The 23,754-nt window shown below is 36.4% G+C and overlaps 1 protein-coding gene across 1 annotated transcript; it reads left to right on the top strand.

The window, feature by feature from the left end:
* The first annotated feature begins 1,310 nt into the window (after nt 1-1,310).
* On the top strand, nt 1,311-18,920 carry Uhmk1 (U2AF homology motif (UHM) kinase 1). Its single transcript, XM_013021791.1, has 8 exons — nt 1,311-1,748; nt 2,937-3,229; nt 3,862-4,053; nt 5,861-5,955; nt 12,485-12,561; nt 12,698-12,796; nt 14,295-14,383; nt 15,520-18,920. The coding sequence occupies exons 1-8, from the start codon at nt 1,481-1,483 to the stop codon at nt 15,664-15,666; spliced, it is 1,260 nt and encodes a 419-aa protein (XP_012877245.1). The 5' UTR covers nt 1,311-1,480; the 3' UTR covers nt 15,667-18,920.
* Nucleotides 18,921-23,754: the final 4,834 nt, after the last annotated feature.

Raw genomic sequence — 23,754 nt, forward strand, 5'->3', positions numbered from 1 at the left:
TAATCCTTGTTAATAAAGGACACTGGAGGGACACTGAGAGAATAGAGATTTTCCTCCTGGTTGTAGAATGCTTAGTTTTCCTTTTTGATATGGCTGCCAGTAATGTGGGCAACACTTTACAGAATTCACTTTACAGAATACACACCATCTGTGTAAGAATTCCTAGGGGGAAAGCTCTTGACACCAAGACCCCAGCAAATTTCCATCACCCACAGCCAAACTTCTTTCCAACAAGATCTGAGTCTCAGGTTTGTGTGATTCCATCTAGGAATTCTTAGTTTCCTCCTTGAATGTTTTCTTTAACCCTAGAGGTGTATGTCAGGAAAATAGGAATACAAGAATTTGAATCCCTTAATTCTTGAATACAAGAATTGAAATCCCTTCTTTTGGCAGTCATTCTTTTTTTTTTTTTTTTTTGCCTGTACTGGGAATTGGGTTTAACTCAGGGTCTCATGCTTACTCAGCTTTCTTCCTTGGGTGTCAGTTAAGCCATGGCACTAGTTCTGCTTTTTTTTTTTTTGGTCGATCATGGACGTTGAACTCTAGGCCTGGGCGCTGTCCCTCAGCTCTTCAGCTCAAGGCCAGTAGCTGGCTCTACCATTTGAGCTATAGCGCCATTTCCGGTTTTCTGGTGGTTTATTGAGGATAAGAGTTTCATGGACTTTCCTGCCCGGGCTGGCTTTGAACCGCGATCCTCAGATCTCAGCTAGGATTACAGGCGTGAGCCAACAGCGCCCGGCTGAGTCCTGCATTTTTGCTGGTCATTTTTGTGTATTCAATAATCACTAAATAATCCGGATTAAAAGTAAGTTAATGAAAAGAATTGTGTAAAATAGGGCCTCTAAAAATCACTCAAATCTAGTTTCGAATCCTAGTTCTTCTATGTAATGTGTGACCTTAGGCAAGTCTCTCCCTACTTCTTTTATTCTGAAAAAATGGTGATAACAGAAGCATTGACCCAGTGAATCCGATAGGACCTGTGGAGGCCTGGGTTGCACCTGTCAGAAACTGCCTGAAACCGAATCCAAACAACAGAGGCCTGAGCGTCTCCCACTTAACCAACAGTGGCTTGGCCACTGGGCGGGGCGAGCCACAAGTGTCGGGGAGCTTGGTGCACTGCTGATGGGCTGGACTCAGACTGTGATCATAAAGAACCAATAAGTAAATGTATCACCTCAACCCGGTCTTCCAAAACAGGCTCCGTCAACTCGAGGCCCCGCCCTTCCTGGGCCCGCCTCCTTCTGCCTGCAGGGCTGGTTGGCTCTTCTTCCTCCACTTCCGGCCTCACGGACCCCCGGATGCAGAACGGTTTCCGCTGTCATGGCAGCCTGAGGTCCCCGGAGGGAGTCGGTGCGGCGGCTGCAGGCCCCTCCCTGCGGAGCCGCGGGTCGGGCGCGCGGGGATGTGACGGCGGGCCCGGTCGGCCTGGCCCAGGCGTGCGGTCCACTGCCGTGTCAGCCAGCGCCCTCAGCCCGCGGCGATGGCGGGGTCCGGCTGTGCGTGGGGCGCCGAGCCGCCGCGCTTCCTGGAGGCCTTCGGGCGGCTGTGGCAGGTACAGAGCCGCCTGGGGAGCGGCTCCTCGGCCTCCGTGTACCGGGTGCGCTGCTGTGGCACCCCGGGCTCGCCCCCCGGCGCCCTCAAGCAGTTCCTGCCTCCGGGGACTACCGGGGCCGCCGCCTCGGCTGCCGAGTACGGCTTCCGCAAAGAGAGGGCGGCTCTGGAGCAGCTGCAGGGCCACAGGAACATCGGTAATGGTCGCTGCCTTCCTTCTCTCTTGGGGTCCCGGGTCCGGGTCCGAGCCAGCCTCCTCCCGGGCCTCACGTCCTGCCTAGCCTCGGCCGCAGGCCCCCCCCCCCTTTCCCATCTTCCCTTCACTCTCATCCGGTCCCCCCGAGTTGGTGGTCTGGTTTGTCATTGTCACATGACCTCTTAAGGGGCTACGCTCATTTGCATAGAGCTACCTTTCCCTAGTGAAAGGGGACCTGCCTTTGGTAGAGGGTGATGTCTTTAGTGGACATTGTCATGCCTTTGCCGACCAGTAGAAAATGGGAAATCGTCTTGTGCAATCAATGCTGGTCACCTCACATAGGTGACAACTGGTGACATGTAGTGTGGATTTTTGAGGAAGTGAGTCGATCTTATATAGGAGTCTCCCTAGAAGTGTGAAATTTAGGAAGGCTGCTTTTGATGTAGAAAGCTTGTTTCCATGACTCAGATACTCAGACATGCATGATATACAATGATCACTGATGATCTGTGAAAATAGTCTTGCCATTTACACCGTCAGAAAGCTTATAATTCGTTGTAACTTTGGTTATAACTAATATACAATGGCTTGCTCCTTTCTGGCAAGTATAATTTATATTTAATTTGAAGAATAACCTTTTTTATAACACCATGTTAGGGAATTCCTTGACACTAGCATTTCTCTCTTTGTAGCTTGCGAAATGATGTGTCACCATAAACTTGGTATTGAAGAGAAACATTTTGCAGTCCTCAGGACTTGTTGAATTTCAAGATGATGCTACAATATCTGAAAAGTCTTAATTTCTTCTATTAATATTCACGACCTAAAATACTATTTTGGGTCAAAAAGCAATCTTCAATTTTTTAACAGTAACTTAAATTAGGACTTTTAGTTTTTTACTGGTCACTTAAATGAAAATTCACTCACCATTTAATGTTTGGTGAAACAGTTGGAGTCATTGTGCCTTGTTTAATATCTTCGAAGCTGTTGAGGATTGCCTCGTTCTATTAGAATAACCCCGTTCTCCAAGGATCTTACACATGAGGAAAAATATTGGGCATTTGCCTCCTTATCAGTTATCCTCAGTTAAGACTATCTTAAATTTTTATTATAGTTATTTACCCTGGTTTTATATATTATAGTTATATACTCTGATTTTTACAGGAATATAATTCATTTCTCTTTCTAGTGACTTTATATGGAGTCTTTACAATTCACTTCTCTCCGAATGTGCCATCACGGTGTCTGTTGCTTGAACTCCTGGATGTGAGTGTATCGGAATTGCTTTTATATTCCAGTCACCAGGGTTGTTCAATGTGGATGATACAGCATTGTGCCAGAGATGTTCTGGAAGCCCTTGCTTTTCTTCATCATGAAGGTTATGTCCATGCAGACCTCAAACCACGTAATATTTTGTGGAGTGCAGAGAATGAATGTTTTAAACTCATTGACTTTGGACTAAGCTTCAAAGAAGGTAATCAGGTAAGAAGTACCTTTTCTTTCCATTTGTGTTTAAAATCTGGTGGAATAAGCCAAATATTATCAAACAGTAAGGATGAAAGAGCTGTTCTATCTAGAATAATGAATAAAAAAGGATCAAAATCAAAAAGAATTTCAGTGTTACTCTGAAAAATGGCATTTTTTTGGTCAGGTAAGGAGTGCTAGTAGGGCATAAGAAAAGTCTGAACTCAGTACTTAGCCTGCATAAAATGCTTTTTAAATTTTATGAGTATTTGGTTTATTTGTTGAGTTATAGTTCTTAATGTCTTCAGTGTTGGAGTTCTTTTTCATGGCAGAATGTATGTAGCAATTCAGGTAAATCCTTCATTTCCTGTGCCTTATCAACTCTTTGCAGTATCCCTCCTTTTTTTTTTTTTTCTTTTATCATCAGTACATGATAGGTAAGGAACTATCTGAAAACTTGTTTATAAGTGACCATACAGACACTGTACAGGTTGCCTGTGAGAATTGCCCAGTTAAAGAACACAAGAATTAGGATAGCCAAGGACTAAAAACTTTTGACATTCCTTTTGGAAATGACTTACTACCTTGTTAGAAGAGATGGAAAGTGAGTTTCTTTTTTATGGATTATAATACTTACTTATCTTCTTTAGGATGTAAAGTATATTCAGACAGACGGGTATCGGGCTCCAGAAGCAGAACTTCAAAATTGCTTGGCCCAAGCTGGCCTGCAGAGTGATACAGAATGTACCTCAGCTGTTGATCTGTGGAGCCTAGGAATCATTTTACTGGAAATGTTCTCAGGAATGAAACTGAAACATACAGTCCGATCTCAGGAATGGAAGGTAAACTGCACTAGTGTTTCACTGTCTTCAATAAATTTAAAAGCATTGTATTTCATTTGTGATGATTTATGTCAGAGAATTCAGTTGCATCCTCTTCTTCATATTTTTTCTGTACTTATTCTAAGTTGAATGCCACTGCTTACACCCATACTATAATCTAATGCCATTGCAGTCTCATTGTTTCTAGCCTGGGTCCTGGCATATAATAAGCATTTAACACAATGTTCAAATGAATTTTCTTAAAGAAGCAAAAGGGACTTCCTTTGTTTAGTTACATTAGATTCTAAGGACTTAATGGAATCAGAAGTTTCTGGTAAAATTGATCATCTTTTCATAATACTTCATGGAGATAATATACTTAATTATAATATGTAATAATTAGAGATATAAGTCTCATGGACTTACTTGCCTGGGTTGGCTTTGAAACACAGTCCTCTGATCTCAGCCTCCTGAGAAGCTGGGATTACAGGCATGAGCCACCAGCACCTGGCTTGTATAGAGTTTTAGCTCTTAAACTCCTAGATTGTGATTTCTGGTGTAACAGTTCCCAGGAAAAACATGCTAACATATACCTAAAGTTTATTATTTACCAAAAAATGCTGCCTTCACAGTATCTTTTTGCTATCTTGGGAGGGATTGAACTCAGGGCCTTGTTCTTGCTAGGTCAGCCCTCTACTATGCTCAGCTCTCCTAGTAGTTTTCTTTGCATTTAGTTTGATTTTCAGATAGCGTTTAATGACCATCTCTTCCTCCCAGATAGCTAGGATTCCAGGCTTTACACAAGCTATGCTGGCCTTTTTTATTTATTTTTTTATTTTTTTATCATTGGGACTTTTTTACTATCTTTAAATTCTTTTTTTCTTATTTTGTTCTTAATGCCCTTTTTTCATTTTTATTATAAAAATGATGTACAAGGGATGACAGTTGCATAAATCAGATGAGTACATTTCTTTTTGAACAATGTCACCCCTTCCTCATTTTCTCCCAGTTTTTTCCCCTCCTAATTCCTCTCCCTCCCAAGTTGTATAGTCCATTTCCAACATAGTGTCTAGTGAGTATCACTGCTGAATTAGTTCACCCTATTCCCACAATCTTTAAATTCTTTGGACTGTATCTGCTTGTCCCACATCTCATCAGATGCAGGTTACATTCAATTTTGTGTGGATTTGGGAGGTGTGACATGTACTAATAGAGCCCTGAATATATGACTTTCTAGTTAAAACATCGTTACTTTGTTTTACCACTTCCTATAGAGGCAAATTTGCCAAACATGCATGAGCAGGGACTCTGAAGTCAACTACTAGATGCATATCTTACTTGCACTCCCTGCTAAGCTACTTACTTGGGTTCATTAAGTTGTATTTTACTTTCTGTAAAGAGATTATGATAATATATATTTAGAGAATATCAAGATTAAAAAAGTAATGATACTGAGTTTTTACCATGATAAGTATGTAATACATTTTAGTGATAATGATGGTGTCACATATTTTACTTATGGATACAATTCTACATACAGAGTTAGCAGAAAATTCAAGGAGAAAATGTTGTAAACCATGAACATTTAGACTGAGTAATGGGACACATACAATGTTTTAATACTTATCATTTTCTCAGGGAGTGTGGGTTGCTTTTTTTCTGTCTGAAAAAACCAATTGAAGACTCATGATGAGGCATCCTTACTCAACTCTTACATTTTTTTTCTCATTTTACACTAAACTGAATCTTAATGTTGTTACTTTGGTTTTATTCATTCATTTACCAAATGGAATTGAATAACCTAAGACAATTTTCTTCCCCTTTTTAGGCAAACAGTTCTGCTATTATTGATCATATATTTGCTAGTAAAGCAGTGGTGAATGCTGCAATTCCAGCCTATCACTTACGAGACCTTATCAAAAGGTATATTACACATGCTATTACTTGCTTTAAATATACTTAATACCTGAGGGGGTTTTTCCTGAATATTTATATGTTGTTATTTCTGATATGCTTGATCATGTAGATATTTTATTTTATTTAAATAGGAGTTTTAGTTTTGATAACCTATATAAGCTAGCTTGAATATTTGCTTCTCATAAACATATGTATGTTCTTTTACAAAACTTACCTTCAGGACTGCTCCTTTGTTCATTATGAGTTCCAAAGCACATCTCTTTGTTTTTTAGTCTTGCCATGTAACCTGCAGTGGCCTTGCACTCCTGATCCTCCCGCCTCAGCTTTCCTAATGCTGGGATTACAGGCTTATGCCACCAGGCCCAGTTTTAGATGGAAAATAACTTTTTAAACAGTTTTTTACAGCCTGAACAAACAATCCATTTGATGAAAATAAGTGTTAATTAAATTTTAAATGAATACTCCATCAAACTCTGGAATAGATATTGTTTCTAATACTTGAATACATCAAAACAAAATTGTGTACTTTTAAAAATGTGTTGTCAAAGGATTGGCGGGTGTCTTATCAATATGCGCTAGAAACGAGTAAGATATTATGCCACGAAAGAAAGAGTCAATCTTTTCTTTACAGTTTCTTTGTGTATTGACCCTATAACTGATTAATAATCATAGGACATACAAAGTGTTAAAAAGAGGTCCAAACTTCACCTACTTTCTCCCCGTGGTAGCCTCATAGAATACCTACACTAGTAAATTGACATTGGTATAATTCATAAAGTTTATTTGAATCTTACCAGTTTCACATACTGATTAGTGTATATGTTTTTCTTTTTTTCTTTTTTTCAAATATATTTTAAATAACTGCTGTTAGTAGCAGATATTACAAGTTTCATTTTCTCATTGAAGAGATGGTAGTGTAAATTTACATAATGGATTTTAGCCTGGAAGTCAAATCATTTAAGTCCTGTTACTGAGTTTGTTGTTTTCCTTTTGGTTTTTTCATCCAGGTATGTTTGTGTGTGTGTGTGTGTGTGTGTGTGTGTGTGTGTGTGTGTGTGTAATAAAAGCTGCTCTCTCCTGTGTGTGTGTGTGTGTGTGTAATAAAAGCTTCCCTCTCCCATAATACAAATAGTGCTAAACTTGACAACTACTGAAAAATTGTGATGAGGAGATTAAAAAAAAAGTATTTTGGTGTATTTCCTTAAGATATTTTTCTGCATGTTGTGTGTGTATGAAAATTGAACTCTATTGACATATAAAACATAGCTACTGAACGTGCTAGTAAAACAAATGTGCTGTGTATTGAGTCCTTAGGAAGATTGTAGCTTCTCTTCAAATCAAGCAATCAAACTGCCAAGTATCCTAGATGTCTTAGCTGCATCCCATCCCAAGTTTTTAAACCCCTACTTTCTCCCCAAAATTAACCACTGTGCTGATTTCAATAATTGTAGTTTCACTACCCAAGCATGCATCCTTAAATTGTTGTTTAGTTTTTCTCTTCTAAAAAAATGTATTTATGTCTCTTTTTAAAAGATCCTTTTCTATCTCTTCTTCCCTTTTTTCCCTTTGTAATTTACCTGTTGTATAACCTGGGTTGTTGACTTAGGAAAATTTTTCCACAGGCCAAAGTTTGTTGATTGTATCAGAGTAATTTCACATATTTCCATTTAGCTCTTTTAAAATGATAGTTATATCCAAAGAGTTAGAATGTTTTGCTGGTTAAAAGCCTAAAGATGGAATTGTGTTTTTCCATTAGATGGCACGTGATGTGTTTATCTGTAGTCTGAGTTACCGGCTGTTGTTACTCAGTACCTAAATGCAGTGCTTTGTAAGGATTATAGTATGGCCGTAATCTTCAGTTATTTGTTCTTCATTTGATTAACTGAAGAATTTTTGCTTTTTGTATCTAGAGATCCTTTCTTCTATCAAAATAAATACTTGATTCTTTTTTTTTTTGCTAATTTTTAAGCTAATGAAGTGTGATTCCTTGTCATCTTCCAAAGATGTTCACTCTTTTCTATAATTTAACATATCATTATAAACTAAGGGATTTAAATATGTTTGATGTATTTCAATCCACTGCCATTATTATCCTGTTTGAAACCAGAATCATTACATTTTTTCTGAATGGAAGGAGCCTCTGAATGTGGGTTTTGGAAGGTATAGAGAGCTTCTTTACTGTGTGGTTTTTCAAGTTTTCCCAGTTCATCTTAGACATTTTATTTATTTATTTATTTATTGGGGTCCAGTCGTGGGGCCTGAACTCTGTCCCTCAGCTCTTCAGCTCAAGACTAGCGTTCTACCACTTGAGCCACAGCGCCATTTCCGGCTTTTTTCTTTTTGCTTATGTGGTGCTGAGGAATCGAACTCAGGGCTTCAGGCATGCAAAGCAAGCGCTCTACCACTGAGCCACCTTCCCAGCCCTTTAGTGGGATTTTAAAACCACTCATTGCTGCTGGTATGGCCATTATTACTAGGCCTTTTAAATGGATAGAGTTTTTACTGATATTTCCAATTGGAAGTCAAGACCACAGAGTTTTTGCTTTTATTTTTATATTTGTATTTTCTCTTTTGCACATTATAATTCCACACATGGTTCTTAAGGACAAAGGAGATGCCAGGATTCGAGTATTTCATATTATTAATTGGCTTTATTCCATATTACACATAAAATAATCTCAAAGTAATAGTATTCTTAAAACGATTGCATCAAATGATTATTTTTGCATCTATCCATTCTTATTTTGAAATAATTGTATTTCTATCATTTTATGTAGCTATTATATATTATACATAGTCTGCTTTAATTACCTTTCATTTAGTCTTGGTTCTGCCTGTAGCTATATAGTTACTGTTTATTACTTAGTTCTGTCTCTACCTTTTGTACTATCCTTAATCTTCTCGAGGAAATGCTAATCTTTCTTAAGTTTTTGTTTGTTAATGATTGTGTTTGTTGTACTTGAAAGTATTTTTAGCTCCCTTTACAATTCTTTGGCATACATTTTTCTTTCCTTAAATATCTGAAGCAAGTTATTCTGTTTTCTTCTGACATTGAGTGTTGCTCAAAATTGTCTTTTCATTACAAGTCACTTGGTTTTTGTCTAAATGTAGAAACCTTTTCTTCAAAGTCTAGCAATTTTATCAAAATGTATCTTGATTTTGATAGTTTCTGTTTTCTCAGAAACATGGTATGCATTTCACTTGCAAATCATTTGTTTTGTTTGAGAAAGCTATTTCATTTCAGTTAATTTTATGAGATAGGGCCTTACTGTGTAGGCCAGGTTGTCCTCAAACTTGTTATCTATTTACCTCTCTCTACCTCTGAGCACTGGTAATACAGATACATAGAAGGTAGAAAGGAGAAACTTAAAACAACAGCAATAAAAACCAAAAGAAAACCTAGGCAAAAGAAAACCTTATTAATCCCAGCTACTTGAGAGGCGATAGGAGAGTATGTATACTGGTTTGAGCTCAGTCTTAAGTGAAAAGTTAGTGAGACCCTATCTCAAAGAACATGCTAGGCATGATGATTCACAAGAATATTCCAGCTGCCCAAAGATTGTGGTTTGATTTTGGCTTTGGGTAATAGACACAGTACCTACTTGTAGGTGGGGATAGGAGGGAAAAACTGGGAAAGGGCAAGGGAAGGGGTGACATTGCCCAAAAAGAAATGTATTCTTTCCCTGATATTACCTGACTTATGTAACTCTAAACCCTCTGTACATCATAATAACAATACAATTTTTTTAAATCCCACAAGACTCTTTACAAAAAAATAAAGCAAAAAGCACTAGGTGTGTGGTTCAACTAGAAGAGTTCTTGTCTAGCAAGTGAGTTACCTTAAGTTCATATCTTAGTACTATCAGAAGAAGAAGAAAAGAGGAGAAGAGAAGAAAGCTATGACCTAGTCAAGAAAAGTATCAGTATTAAGTATAAGAAAAAAAATGCAATACAAGTAAAAGTGTCTAGAGAATTAAGTCCAAGCCAGCCTGGGTTACATAGTTACCCTGCCTCAAAAACTTAAGAGTTCAGGATGTAACTCAGCGGTAGAGCACAGGCCTAATTTGAGCAAGGCCTTGGACCTGACCCCTAGAACCACATCCTTTCATTTCCAATCTTATTTTATGAAATCCTTTTTGATTTCTAATTATTTTTAATTTTTATTAACATTTTATTCACCCTCGTAAATTTTCTAATTCTTAATTAATGAATCTGGGGGATTTACTAATTTGAGTTTATGTTGTTGTCTCAAATATTCTTTTAAAAAAATCTTTTATTTTGAAATGGTTTATGATGGCCATCTCTGTTCATTTATAAATTTTTAGCAAGCAAGTCATTGAGATATTTTGTGATTTTTTTTTGTTATAGTATAATCTTTTTCTATTACTTTATCTGAAACTTAGACATGGTCAAATTAGTTTTTCTAGTTTTATACTCTTGTTGTTTTTATGTATTGTTAAAAAAAAAAAACTAGGCATGATAGGACATGGCTTGTAAATCCCAGTATTGAAGAGGGAGGATCTCAAATCTGAGACTAGCTTGCAAAACTCTCTTACAAAGCAAAATAAAACTTTCCCTCCCTAAGCACCCCCGCCTCACCCCCCAGACCTGGCATTTTGTTCTCTTTGTTTTTGTTTTTTTCCTCAACTTGGATTCTGTTCCCAAGATTTTTTCTCATTGGTGGGATGTTGCCTTGGGTGAATACTCTGACAGACTAGTTTGAAGAGGACTACTGCCTGGAATAAGCCAACTTCTGTAAATTTTAGAAGATCCCTTTTATTCACCTGGTTTTAAAATGGATAAGCCCTTGTAATATTAGCTGTTTTTCTTCATATTAGTCTGCTGTGCTTTCAAGAGTATCTGTTGGCTATTTTGGATTATTTTACATGGTTTGTTAGGTATACTGTTGCTTTTCTCAGCGCTTCTTTTGTTTTTGTTTTTCCAGTCCTGGGGCTTCAACTCAGGGCCTGAGCACTGTCCCTGAGCCTCTCTATGCTCAAGGCTAGAGCTCTACCACTTGAACCACAGTGCTACTTATGGCTTTTTCTGCTTATGTGGTACTGAGGAATTGAACCCAGGGCTTCATGCATGCAAGGCAAGCACTCTACTACTAAGCCACATTCCCAGCCCTTCTCGGTTTTCTTACCTATAGATTCTGATACCATGCAAGCCCTACTGCCATTGATGTATTTTGTTCTTATAGTTTTGCTCTTGATGTTATCTGTGTTTGGTTTTACATCTAGTTGCTTTATAATTAAGGGAAATTGTCACAATTCAATTTTCCTACCACTTGCTTTTCTTTTTACTCACGTGTGTGTGTGTGTGTGTGTGTGTGTGTGTGTGTGTGTGTCTGTCTGTCTGTCTGTCTGTCTGTCTGTCTGTCGTGGGATTTGAACTCTGGGCCTGGGTGCTGTCCCTCCTCTCTACAGCTCAAGGTGAGCACTCTACCACTTGAGCCACAGTACCACTTCCAGTTTTCTGGTGGTTAATTGGAGATAAGAGTCCTATGGACTTTACTTCCTGGGCTGGCTATGAACCACGATCCCCAGATCTCAGCCTCCTGAATAGCTAGGATTACAGGCATGAGCTACCTGTGCCCAGCTATTTACTCATTTTTTAAATAATATTTCTTAAATTTAACTATCACTCCAAATCTTTGTCTAGATGTTTGTGTGTGTGTGTGCGTGTGTGTGTGTGTGTCTTGAATTCAGGCCTGGGTGCTGTCCCTGAGTTGTTTTCTTTGTTGTTGTTTTTTTGTTGTTGTTGTTAACTCAAAGCTAGCATTCTACACTTGAGCCACATGTAGTTCCACACTTGTGGCTTTTTTGTTGTTTAACTGAAGATAAGAGTCTCATGAACTTTCCTGTTCATACTGGTTTTGAACTGTGATCCTCAGATCTCAGATTCCTGAGTAGCTAATGTAACAGGCATAAACCACCAGTGCCCAGCTTGTCTGCCTTTTTTGGATCACTTTTTATTTATTTTTTTAATTTTATTTTATTTTTTTTTTTGGGTCCGGTCATGGGCCTGAACTCTGGGCCTGGGCACTGTCCCTCAGCTCTTCAGCTCAAGGCTAGCGCTCTACCACTTGAGCCACAGCGCCACTTCTGGCTTTTTTCTTTTTGCTTATGTGGTGCTGGGGAATCGAACCCAGGGCCTCATGCATGCAAGGCAAGCGCTCTGCCACTGAGCCACCTTCCCAGCCCCTGGATCACTTTTTAATGTATCACTTATTCAAAAACATTGCCAGGAGCCAGTAGTTTGTTGACATGGCCATCTTGCTATATTTATTTGGCATGGCCTTGAACCATGATGCTCCTCCCATCTCTGCTTCTAGAATAGCTGGAATCACAGGTATGAGCCACTGCATCTGGCCCATGTTTATTTTGTTTATATAGAATGGTTCAGTAACCTATGTTAATAGTTAATGCAATGAGAGAGTTTTATCTTTACTAACACAGAGAGTTTTATCTTTACTAATTGCATTTTCAGACTATTTGACAGTAATCCTAAAGGTACTTTTTCTCTGTTTTAGCATGCTTCATGATGATCCAAGCAGAAGGATTCCTGCTGAAATGGCATTGTGCAGTCCATTCTTTAGCATTCCTTTTGGTAAGTTGTGTATGTCTTACTACTTTTCCTGGTCATTTGCTATCTTAGAAATTATATTCCAAGGCCCTTTTGTTTGATATTTGTAATTTTATCTGGGAGGGTTTGCATTTAACCATATTATAATGACTTTTAATAGCCCCTCATATTGAAGATCTGGTGATGCTCCCTACTCCAGTGCTAAGATTGCTGAATGTGCTGGATGATGATTATCTTGAAAATGAAGAGGAATATGAAGGTCAGTGCTTCCTAATTATATTTTAGTGTGTTTTTCTTAATTACTCTAGAACATATGGATCTACTCTAACATTCTTTTGTTTTACCTAATTTATAGGAAAGTTAAATGAGGTCAGTGAGTGATATATGTGTATTCGTGCCTGTGGGTATGGGTACCAGTACCAGGGCTTGAATTCAGGTCCTTAAGCTCTTGCTCAGCTTTCTTGCTCCTGGCTGGCCTGTACCAGTTGAACCATACTTTCAGCTCAGCTTTTTGCTGGCTCATTGGAGATGAGGTCTTCTAGACTTTTTACTGGGTTGGCTTCAAATTGTAAGCCTCTAGGTCTCAGTCCCCTTAATAGCTAGGATTACAGGCAAGACACTAGTGCCTGACTCTAAAACACTCTTTGATTTATAAAATCCTTTTAAATCTTGTACATCTCATTTTACAAAACAAATAAAGAAGACATAATCTCCCCAGCAATTTCTATCTCTTTGGTTTGTCTTTTCTAGCCGTTTGCTGTGCTTTTCTATTTGTTCCTTTAGCTTTGTATTTTTAACAACTCATTTATTTATCCAAGACATATTGCTGTGTGTCATCATGGGATTGTTTCCTGTTTTTAGCACAAGAAAGGCATAATTATAGTTGTGATAATATAGAGAGTGGTAATCTAAGGGGCAGAGAGAATAGGAACTAAACCTGATCTGAGTGATCAGTAGGGGCTTTGCTGCATAGGGTATAATGTAAACCCAGAAATTAGTTGTTTAGCTAAAATTTGAGAGATTAGGGAGGAAATAAAAGAACATGGAGACAGTGCAGCATGTTCAGAGAACAGCAAGTTGGTATAACTATATCTTATGATATCTGTTGGAAAGCAATTGGTTAAAGCCAATGAGGTAGTCAAGGTATACATGTAATTTACAGACTTGATCGCTATTTTAAGAATTTGGATTTTATGCCAAGAGATAGTAAAGGTGAAATATAGCCTATATGAAAGAAAATATGCCACTACACCAGCACTTGATAATGTTTACTTTAGGGAGAAGGGCTACCAATTAAACTGTAGGGTTTATCACCCATCACATTGATATGAAGAGGATATCTGATATAGGATACAGGAAAGCAGATACTCTCTCTCATGCATCACTGGAGAAATAATTTAGATGAAATTACTAATTCATGTTAGTTTTGACCCAGCAGTTTATTAGTATCAACTGAGAAATATGCACGTTAAGTGATATATACACAATATTGTTTTTTCTTTTTCTTTTTTGCTGGTCCTGGTGTTTGAACTTGGGGCCTGGGTATTCCCTAGTATACTATTTGATGGTTTAAAATTTTGAGTAATGGGAAGTGACTCTGACTCAAGTGGTAGAGTGCTGCTAGCCTTGAGCTGAAGAGCTCAGAGGACAGCTCAAGCCCAGAGTTCAAGCCCTATGACTGACAAAAAACCATTTTTTTTGAGTAATGAATTATTGGTTATATCTGAGCAGTTCCTATTGTATGTTTTAATAAGCAGATGTTGTAGAAGATGTGAAAGAAGAATGTCAGAAATATGGACCAGTGGTATCTCTGCTTGTTCCAAAGGAAAATCCTGGCAGAGGACAAGTAAGTGATTATTTTAGATAGAGGTTATTACGACGTGTCTGGTAGGAAATTGTACACAAACATTTTGCTGAGAATAGAGAATTTCATGTTGTGGATGATTTTTATTTTTCCTAAAATTCTACAGTATGTTTGCTCTGTCAGTCACTTAATACTTATTTTTGTTGTTGTTGTTTTAAAGAATTCATTTATTTTTGAATCATTGTAAAATAATGTCACTCATTAAAACATTAGTTAATTTAGGTCAGGTTCAGCTAGAGAAATATTCAGTTTATTCAAACTAGAATAGAAAACCAAAACCAATTGGGTTAGTTTGGTGTGTGTGTGTGTGTGTGTGTGTGTGTGTGTGTGTGTTTTATTGATTTATTGATTGATTACTGTGGCTTGAACTCTTGGCTTCATGCTCTCAGTTGTTTTTTTTCTGCCATAGCTGGCACTTCACCACTTGAGCCTCACCAATATTTGATGGTTAATCAGATAAGAATCTCTCAGATTTGTCTGCCCAGGCTGGCTCCAGACCTTGATCTTATTTCTTAATTTCTTGAGTAGCTACGTTGTGAGCCTATGATCACCTAGCAATAATTAAAGAAAGGATATATGCTCGATTCAGTACCACAGGACCTGAATTTTAGTCTCAATGTGACTAGGGTTTGATGATCCTCACTCTCATCTAAAAAATGTAATGGACTGAAATATAATTGTAGCATTTTCATTAAATAACTGCAATTCTAAATTATATAGGGAAGAGCTCAAAATCTTATGTCTAGTACTTTTATTTTTTGATAAACAGAATATTGTGCAATGTTTCAGCTTTTTTAGTCTTACCATCATTGATATTTCAGTCTCATAAGTCTTTGTTGACAGTGCTGCTCTGTATAACTTGATTAGCAGCCTATCCCTCCTTCTTTGCCCACTAAATTCTTCTCCCATGCCCACTTGTGATAACCAAAAAATACGGGGCAATGCAAAATTCTCAGCTCTATTATAGTCTTAGCCCAACTGTGGCTTATATGGTCCTTCATCTACCAGTGGCTTATATGGTCCTTCATCTACCAAAACATGGTTGCATGGCACATGACTCGGGTGCAAAACAATCACTTTGGAAATGATATGACTTCGCCCTCTTTATCCTCTTTTAGGTCTTTGTTGAGTATGCAAATGCTGGTGATTCCAAAGCTGCTCAGAAGTTGCTGACTGGAAGGATGTTTGATGGGAAGTTTGTTGTGGCTACATTCTACCCGCTGAGTGCCTACAAGAGGGGATATCTGTATCAAACCTTGCTTTAATCAGTAACCTAAGACTTTCCTGTTTCTCCTCTTCCATTTCTTGGATTATTGTATTCTACACCTGAATGCAGGAGCATCCCTTTGCAATTTTAAGGGGGTACTTGTACATTTATTTAATCCTTCCAGTGTGCAGCCAGTGCCAAAGCAGTGACTGCATTGCAAACGTTTGGCACTGAGTAGGACAAGACCTTTCAGCTATACATGGAGGGGTTCTAGAGCATCCGTATGAGCAACCTCTTCTTGTGCAGTAGGGCAGGTGCTGCTCTTCATTATGTAACCTAAAGAGTTATTAATTATTTCATATGATCATGAAGCAAGGATCAGTTAGATATCATAGTGAATATTAACAAATTCGTTAGGATTGGTGACATCACAGATTATTCCTTTATGTTGTCAGGTGGTCTTATTGTTGATATCCATAGCTGGCACTGAATGCTCCCAATAATGTTAAGTAATTGTCAAGCAGCAGTTACCCACTGTGTTCTTAACACTGAGTTATGAATTTTTTTAAGGGAGTACTGTAGTACTTAATATTCCTTTAAAGAAACTGCAGTGAGCCTATCAACATTTTTTAAATTATTATTAAGGCTTTTTAAATAGAAAGCTGATGCTTGATCTTGCACAATTTTTATGTCTAGTATGTATGCTTGAGTGGGTATGCAAGTGTGAAAGATTAGAGAAAATTTGAGTCAGTGTTGTTTATAGTGTGAATCTTGTGAGCTAATACAGTCTACACCCATCTCCTTCCTACCCGTTCCATATCTATAATATTTAGAATATTGGTGTTTTTTTTTCCTTTGATGGTTGGTCTGACTGATAGAATGTAAATGACAAAATAGTTCATTCCTAAGAGACTTCAAATAAATTGGAGTCTAGACCAGGGTTACATTGAAACTCTTTAAGTAATTGAAACAAAAACAAAAAGTGGTACATATAAATTTCTCCATCCTTCAGTCTAGTCTCTGGATTGGCTTATCTATTTTTGTCTTGAATCTTCTGTAATTGTAAGATCTCTCAAAATATGATTCTACTTACTCTGATAAAAAATTGCAGTGTGGGTTAAAAAGGAAATTGGATGGACAGTGAAGGGAAAAGAAAAAAATGCAAAGAGAAGTGGATAATTAAGGATCCTATTTTTCTTCTATTCTGCCTCTTATCTGCCTCCCCTGTACTCTTGTTTTCTCCTCCAATCCTTTGCCTCTGTCATTAGCTGAAGAAACAGTAGAGGAACAGCATCCCAGGTCATCTGCCTTTGACTGTAGGAAGTAAAGAAAGGTGCAGATATAATAAGGTTGGATAGAAAGAAAAGAAAAACTGGATTAAAGGATTCATAACAACAAATGTGTTCCTGAACAGACAATGCCAGTATAGACAGGTTTTAATCAACTTCATTAAGTAATTAAGAATTATAATTATGGATTTTTTTCAGTTTATAGTAAACTGCTTTTAAAGATATATAAAATTAGGAATCCTTTATGAAGCATTGATTATACAAAAAATATGGTAAGTTGTATACAGTTCACAAACAAGTAATCATTATTTTTTTCCTGTTTCCTTACCTGAATGAAAATTTGTATTTTTTCCCTGCTGAAAGCTACTCATGTAGTCTTCCCTTGCATGTATCATGCAAGTTACTGAGTCTTAATTTTAATTTTCAAGAATTGTTTTACCATGTTCAAACAATCACTGACATTTAGTTGTAGTAATCAAATTATTCAATATTCTCCTTTAGTATTTATTATGAAGCCAAATTTGATATAAGGGGGCTGATTTGTGAATTAGCAAAAGGTCTGGTTGCAATGTTCTCAATATGAGCCCTTAGAAGAACCATTATTTTTTATTTTGGCCCTTTCAGGAGTGGATTGGTTGATTGGCTTTCAAGTCAGAATCAGAGGACATAAATAGAACTGGTACTGTGAAGACCTGAGGTTTTCTAAAACATCAGTGTTTATATGGTTAACTACTACTACAGTAACTAGCAAGAGTTCCTTCCTTATAGACCTACTGATGAACACAGTACAAATAAATTTCTTTTGAGGGCAAGTATTTTAGGTTAACACATGTACTTCTTTCCCCTACCCTTAACCAAGAAGAGAAATCTTTACAAAGAAATTGCAGGTAGGCTTTTAAGCTTAGTAGTGTAGTATGCTGCTAACATTAATGCTGCACCTACGGTATTCTTTGACCACCTTACTGTGGATGTACTCATACATACTGTAGTGTTTAACACGGTAGAATTTTATTACAGAAGATGCTAACTAGAGAGGTGAGAGAATAATTGATGGGCCTAAATAACCATGCATTGAATTAACTTTTATAGTAAATCCACAGAATTGAGGAAAGATGTTTACTATGATTTAAGTCATTTGATAGCTTTTAGCCCATTATACCAAAGATGTTATTTGCAGATTCTCTCCCACCCTCCTCTAATATTATAAGAAATTTCATCTTAATATCTTTCCTAAACTGGAACCAAATATAAAAAGATACATTCTTCATGATTCTCTTAGTATGAAATGTATGCACAGGAATTTTGATTCTTTGAAATGATTGAAGACCTAGACATTTTCTTGTTGAGATGCAGGGTAAAGAGGTAAGTGTTCATATCTCTTCACCCCTAACCTTTGGGGCAAATTTTATCTCAGGTGATTTTTCTTTCTGTGCTTCCTTCCCTCTGGCCTTCTCAGTTTCTTCCTTATTGTTCATGGCAGTGCCATGGCACATGATGCCCCAGGAAAAGCATGATAAGTGATTATTTTAGAGGAACATGGGTTCTTGAAAAGCATAATTGGAAGAGATAGCAAAACTGTATAGTTAGAGGAGAAAGGAAATGAATTGCACTAGCTAAAAGTAAGTGCTGACTGCATTTTAAAATAATTGAAGAAAAATACTGTCCTTGCAATAAGTGATCTTGTTTATGAACACTGGATGTCTTCCTGGCTTTTGTGGCCAACAGAGTATCTCTCTTTAGAGACATTCCCTTTCCAGTACCTTGAGCCAAAACTATGGCTATAAAAGAACAAAAGCCACAAATACAGTTTTACTCATCCTGTTCATTTTAATTTAGAGGTGTGTAACTTTCTCTTGGTACCCACTGCTGAAGAGTTTTGAGATAGGTTGTTAACCTGCTAGTAACAGTGCTGCTATGTAGAAGAAGTTGAAGAACAAGTATAGGCATAAATCTTATTTCTGTTCCTACACTGGACTTTGTTCTGGTAAGAGTATCAGTTATGGAATAAATTAAAGGCAGAATTTTAAAAAAAAAAAAAACCTGTTTAGATGCTGTTTTATAGCTCTTTTTTTTAGTTCATTGACCAAATGCAGGTTACTCATTTTGGCATCATTTTGTCTTAGGTCTTACTTTCTGACTTCCTAAATTGGGCGTATCTTAACTAATTCTTCTATCAGCTGTACTTCGCAGTGTGGCTTTCTTTTATGATTAATGAAAATCGCCACAGTAACTGATAGTAATTCTAACAAGAGGGTTAGGGAGTTAAGACACTCAGAAAAATACATTTTACCGAGGTGTATGCAAGAGTACATACTAGATGGCTTTATTCAGATTAGGGTACAGATGGGATCACATCACAATATTTAGTCTGATGTGTGCATAAAGATTTGAGCAAGTGCCTTTTGTTTCCTGGAAAATTAAAACTCATTTGGGTGAAATCTCCCAAGTGGTAATTATAAAATCACAGCTATGGAAAAAAAAAAACCTCTGCCTTTTTCTCAGAATAAAGTTATTGAGTCACATAATATAAAATACAAAAGTCCAAAATTTCCTTAGGCTATTCATATTTGATTTTATTCCAATATTATATATGTTAGAAAAGTTCAGTTATCTAGTAAATCTAACTCTCCCTTGGATGTTCCCTTTTTGAAATGAGGTCCCTTTCTCAAATCTTAACACTCTCATTCTCTAATTTATTTTTGTCAAACATAGTCACATATAGACCAGTTCTTATTCACAATTATCTCAAAAGAATTTCCATTTCTTTTCAAGGTGCTTTGTAAATCACCTTTATTTTGAGATGGTAATTTTTCAAGTTACTGTTACTAACTTTCTCAATGGATATACAAACATTGAGTCCCCATTTCATGAAGGTTACCAGATTACCAGTCTCCTTTGGTATATTCATATTTTATGTCTTTAGAATACCCAGAATTTTAAAGATTTGTTTTAATTCTTTTTTTTGTTGTTGTTGGTTATGGGGCTTGAACTCTGGGCTTGGGTGCTGTCCTTGCGCTCTTCAGCTCAAGGCGAGTGCTCTACTGCTTGAGCCACAGTGCCACTTTCTGTATTCTAGTGGTTTATTGGAGATAAGAGTCTCATGGGCTTTCCTGCCCAGGCTGGCTTTGAACCATGATCCTTAGATCTCAGCCTCCTAAGTAGCTAGGATTACAGGCGTGAGCCACTGGTGCCCGGCTTGTTTTAATTCTTTATTCACTATGTTTATCGTGCTTTTATCCTAGCCATCTCTCCCAAGTCTTTTTCACTGTTTTAAATTATATGATAGCTGATGGATTTATACCATAGCAAGTACTGTGGACATTTAGGAAGGCAAACAACTTTAATTATTTTTTTCTGTAATTTTATAGGAAAAAATGATCTGTCAAAAATATAAAGTAAGCATTTAGAAAACTATATTTCATAAGTGATCATGAAAGTGATTGCATTTTATTCATTTATCATGAAAGTGATTACATTTTATTCATTTATCTACAGCTCAGCACTTTTTTAATTCTTTGTACTACATATGAGGATTATTATTTTAAGTTGGCATAGTTTGTGCCTTTTAGAATTACCATAAACATGAGTTACATTTATGGCACCATGCATACTGGAAATCAGGGGAACTTTCCCAATAATTGCCTGAGTATTACCATTAAATTGGGTAGCTGCCACAATAACATGCAGAAAATTGATGGCTCTTTGTAATGCTGTGTATATGAATTGAACATTTTAAAGGCAAAGAAAAGCACTCTTACTTGCCTTATATGACCATTAATCTTTGGTTTGTAAAAGAACTAATTTTGTTTTACTACTTTATATAATGAAAATAAGTCATTCACAGGGGGAAAAAACTGGAACTGTTCCTTTTTATTTTTTCTTTTCATTTTAGGAAAGTCTTACATAAAAATTAGAGCTACTTGCTTCTATAGACTATTGATTATCAGAATTGCTTTTAGACACTTTTTTTAAAATCCCACGTTGGAAATGCCTTGTCTCAAAATCTCCCCTTAATAATATTCATATCAGGACATTGAGTATGTAAAAGCAAATGTAGTGAGGTATTCTAAAGCATGCATAGATTGACTAATCTTTATAATTATTTGAATTATTTATTAGGATGGGTTGTCAGAAGACTGATGAATTTAATAGTAAAGAGAAGAAAGATTATAAAAATAGAGAGATGAAGGAAGAAAATGGTTCTTACTGCTATTAGTAATCTTCCATATAGTTAATCATCTAAAAATGATATTTATTTTTTAAAAATCCAGACTTGATAGCTGTAGCATAAAAACATTGCCTTTTCTACACATTCCTCATTTCCCCCAGAAAATTATTAGAGTTTATGAAACCAGTATAAATACCCATATTCAATTTGTCTTAATTTTTTAAAAGTAAATATTTAAATCCCAGCTTTTGTGTATTTGGTGTACACTACCATCCATGTGCATCAAGGATAGAAAGAAATGGGATCAGCTGTCTTGTATGTGTTTCCTTTTGCTCACTGGATACAGTGGGTGACATTTGTATGCACGAGCTGCACAGTTACAGCACCTTATGGAACTTAGTAATGTTTATTTATTATAGTAAAAGAAAGTTTCACTTTGTAGATTACTTACTTTGCAGAAGTACAAACCTGTCATATCTTTCATATCTTTTCCAGAAGGACTTACTCTTTCAATCTGACTTCATTTCTGAAAAATCTTAAGTAATTTAACATTCCTTAATAATCCTTTGGACAGTGTCAAATCTGAGGTAGAAGGAATTTTTCCCTAAAAAGGGCTCCATTTTTCCTGTCTTTTAATCACTCTTAGAAATCTGATTATGATTCATAAAGCTTAAGTTTATGACCTCCTGTGTCAGCACTGGAGTGGTTATTGGTTGTGAATATTAAAACATTGCTACTATTTTCCCTTGAAAACATGGGATTGCTGTTTTTGATAAGAAGATATGGTTAAAAATGTGAAAGATCACTTAAACCAAAGCCAGTTAAGAGGAGTATTCTCTCCTGTTGGTTTACCTTCACCTCAGAACTACAAGAATATCACAATATACAGCAAATAGCTGTCTGTAACATTTCTACCAGTTGTGTCAGTAGCATATTGGTCTTGACATTTCTTGGCACTGTGGTTCTCTATTTTTTGTGATGTCTTAATTTGTAAGTTGGTTTTTTGTTTGTTTGTTTAACTAAATGGGACTATAAATGTAGATAGATGTGTGTCAGTACCAAGAAGTTCTTTTCTCAAATCCCTAAATTTCTGATTTCCATTAAGTCTAGTATTTCTTTTTTCTTCTGAGTAGCAAAGGACTTTTATTTTCAGTTTTCCTATAGACCTATAAAATATGAATACTGTGTTTCAATGGACTTATTGCGTACTTTTTGCTGAAATTTTTTTCTGTAAACACAATTGCCTTGTTCAGTTTTGTTGTAAACTGACTTAAAATAAGATGCACTGTTGATACGCTTTCCAGTGTGTGTTTGATAAGAATGATAAAATAAAGCTTAAAGATAAAGGAATTGCTTTTTTATCTCAAATATTTCTAACAATATTCAAGTTGTAATAATAGGTAAGTATATTTATTAATTTTTACTAAAAACTAACATTAAAAATTTCCATACTTTAAACTGCATTTCTATATGATTTTTCATTTATTGAAGGAGCAAATCAAATAGACAATACTGAAATACAATTTTTTATTTTGGAAAATTATAGAAGTTGCCTGGTTTAAGAAGATTGACAGTTGGAAGATTTGAATTGTAATCTTGGCATCTTTTATCAAGTTGGATAAGCTTTAATTTACTGACCTAATTTTGACTGAAGCTGTGTTTTTATATTGTGTGGACCAACTGATATAGCAGGTGCACTAATAATAACGGACAGCTGTCAATTACAAAGTGTCAGCCCAGGTGGTGGCCCTATTTTCCATAGATTCTACAACATGTGTAAGGTTCTGAGACTAAATATTTCATATAACTTAGAAGTGGTCCTTATTTATTTGTCTGTCTGAGAGGGGCTCTGGCATGTTACTTGAGGAATTTCATGACTAATCTCATATATTTGGAGGAACATAATGTAAGTTGCACATTTTTATTTTTAAGAGATAAACCATACATTCACCTGAAACAACATCATATTGAAGTAAAAATGTTCTAAGACAAAGGATCATTTAAAAAGAATGGAATCCAAAATGAAGCAGCAATTGAACCAGTTGAAGTTAAAGAGAAAAGTATTGATCATATTTAGTCCAACATTTCTTAAGCCATATCCTTTGAAAATTAGCATACTGCATAACAAAAAAAAACCATTTTAGCCATAGACTAGGTTGAAAATACCACTCTGCTAAATAAGGGTTTCCATATACTGCATATTCTCCCAATTTTCTCAAAGAAATCATCTATTAAAACTTAGAGGAAGAGTTGGAAGGATAATGGACATTGATGCTAGTGTTCCCTCCATTTATTGTCAACTTACTGTCAGCCATTGTTTTCTCCCATGTGATCTTTATATGTATCAATAAAAATAACTTTCTGAACCATTTACAAGTTTTAGATGACACCTGACCTTAAAGTATTCTATAAGCAATGATACCTTTATCATGCCCATAGAATTTGACAATGGTACAGTAATTTCTAATAATAGCAGTCATTTTTCTCAGTTACCTTATATAGTATCTTCTATAACTTTCTTTCTCCAACCCAGGACTCAATCAGGGATTTCTTTTGTTATTAGTGTCTACAAGATTTTATGGGATGTTAGTGTTCTTTAGAACTATCTAAAATTGGCCTATTTTTACACTTAAATCTATTCCTTATAATTTAACATATGTTAACACTCCTGGACTTGTTTTCTTCATAA

This window comes from Dipodomys ordii, unplaced genomic scaffold (genome assembly GCF_000151885.1).
Source record: "Dipodomys ordii isolate 6190 unplaced genomic scaffold, Dord_2.0 Scaffold57, whole genome shotgun sequence".
NCBI lineage: Eukaryota > Metazoa > Chordata > Mammalia > Rodentia > Heteromyidae > Dipodomys > Dipodomys ordii.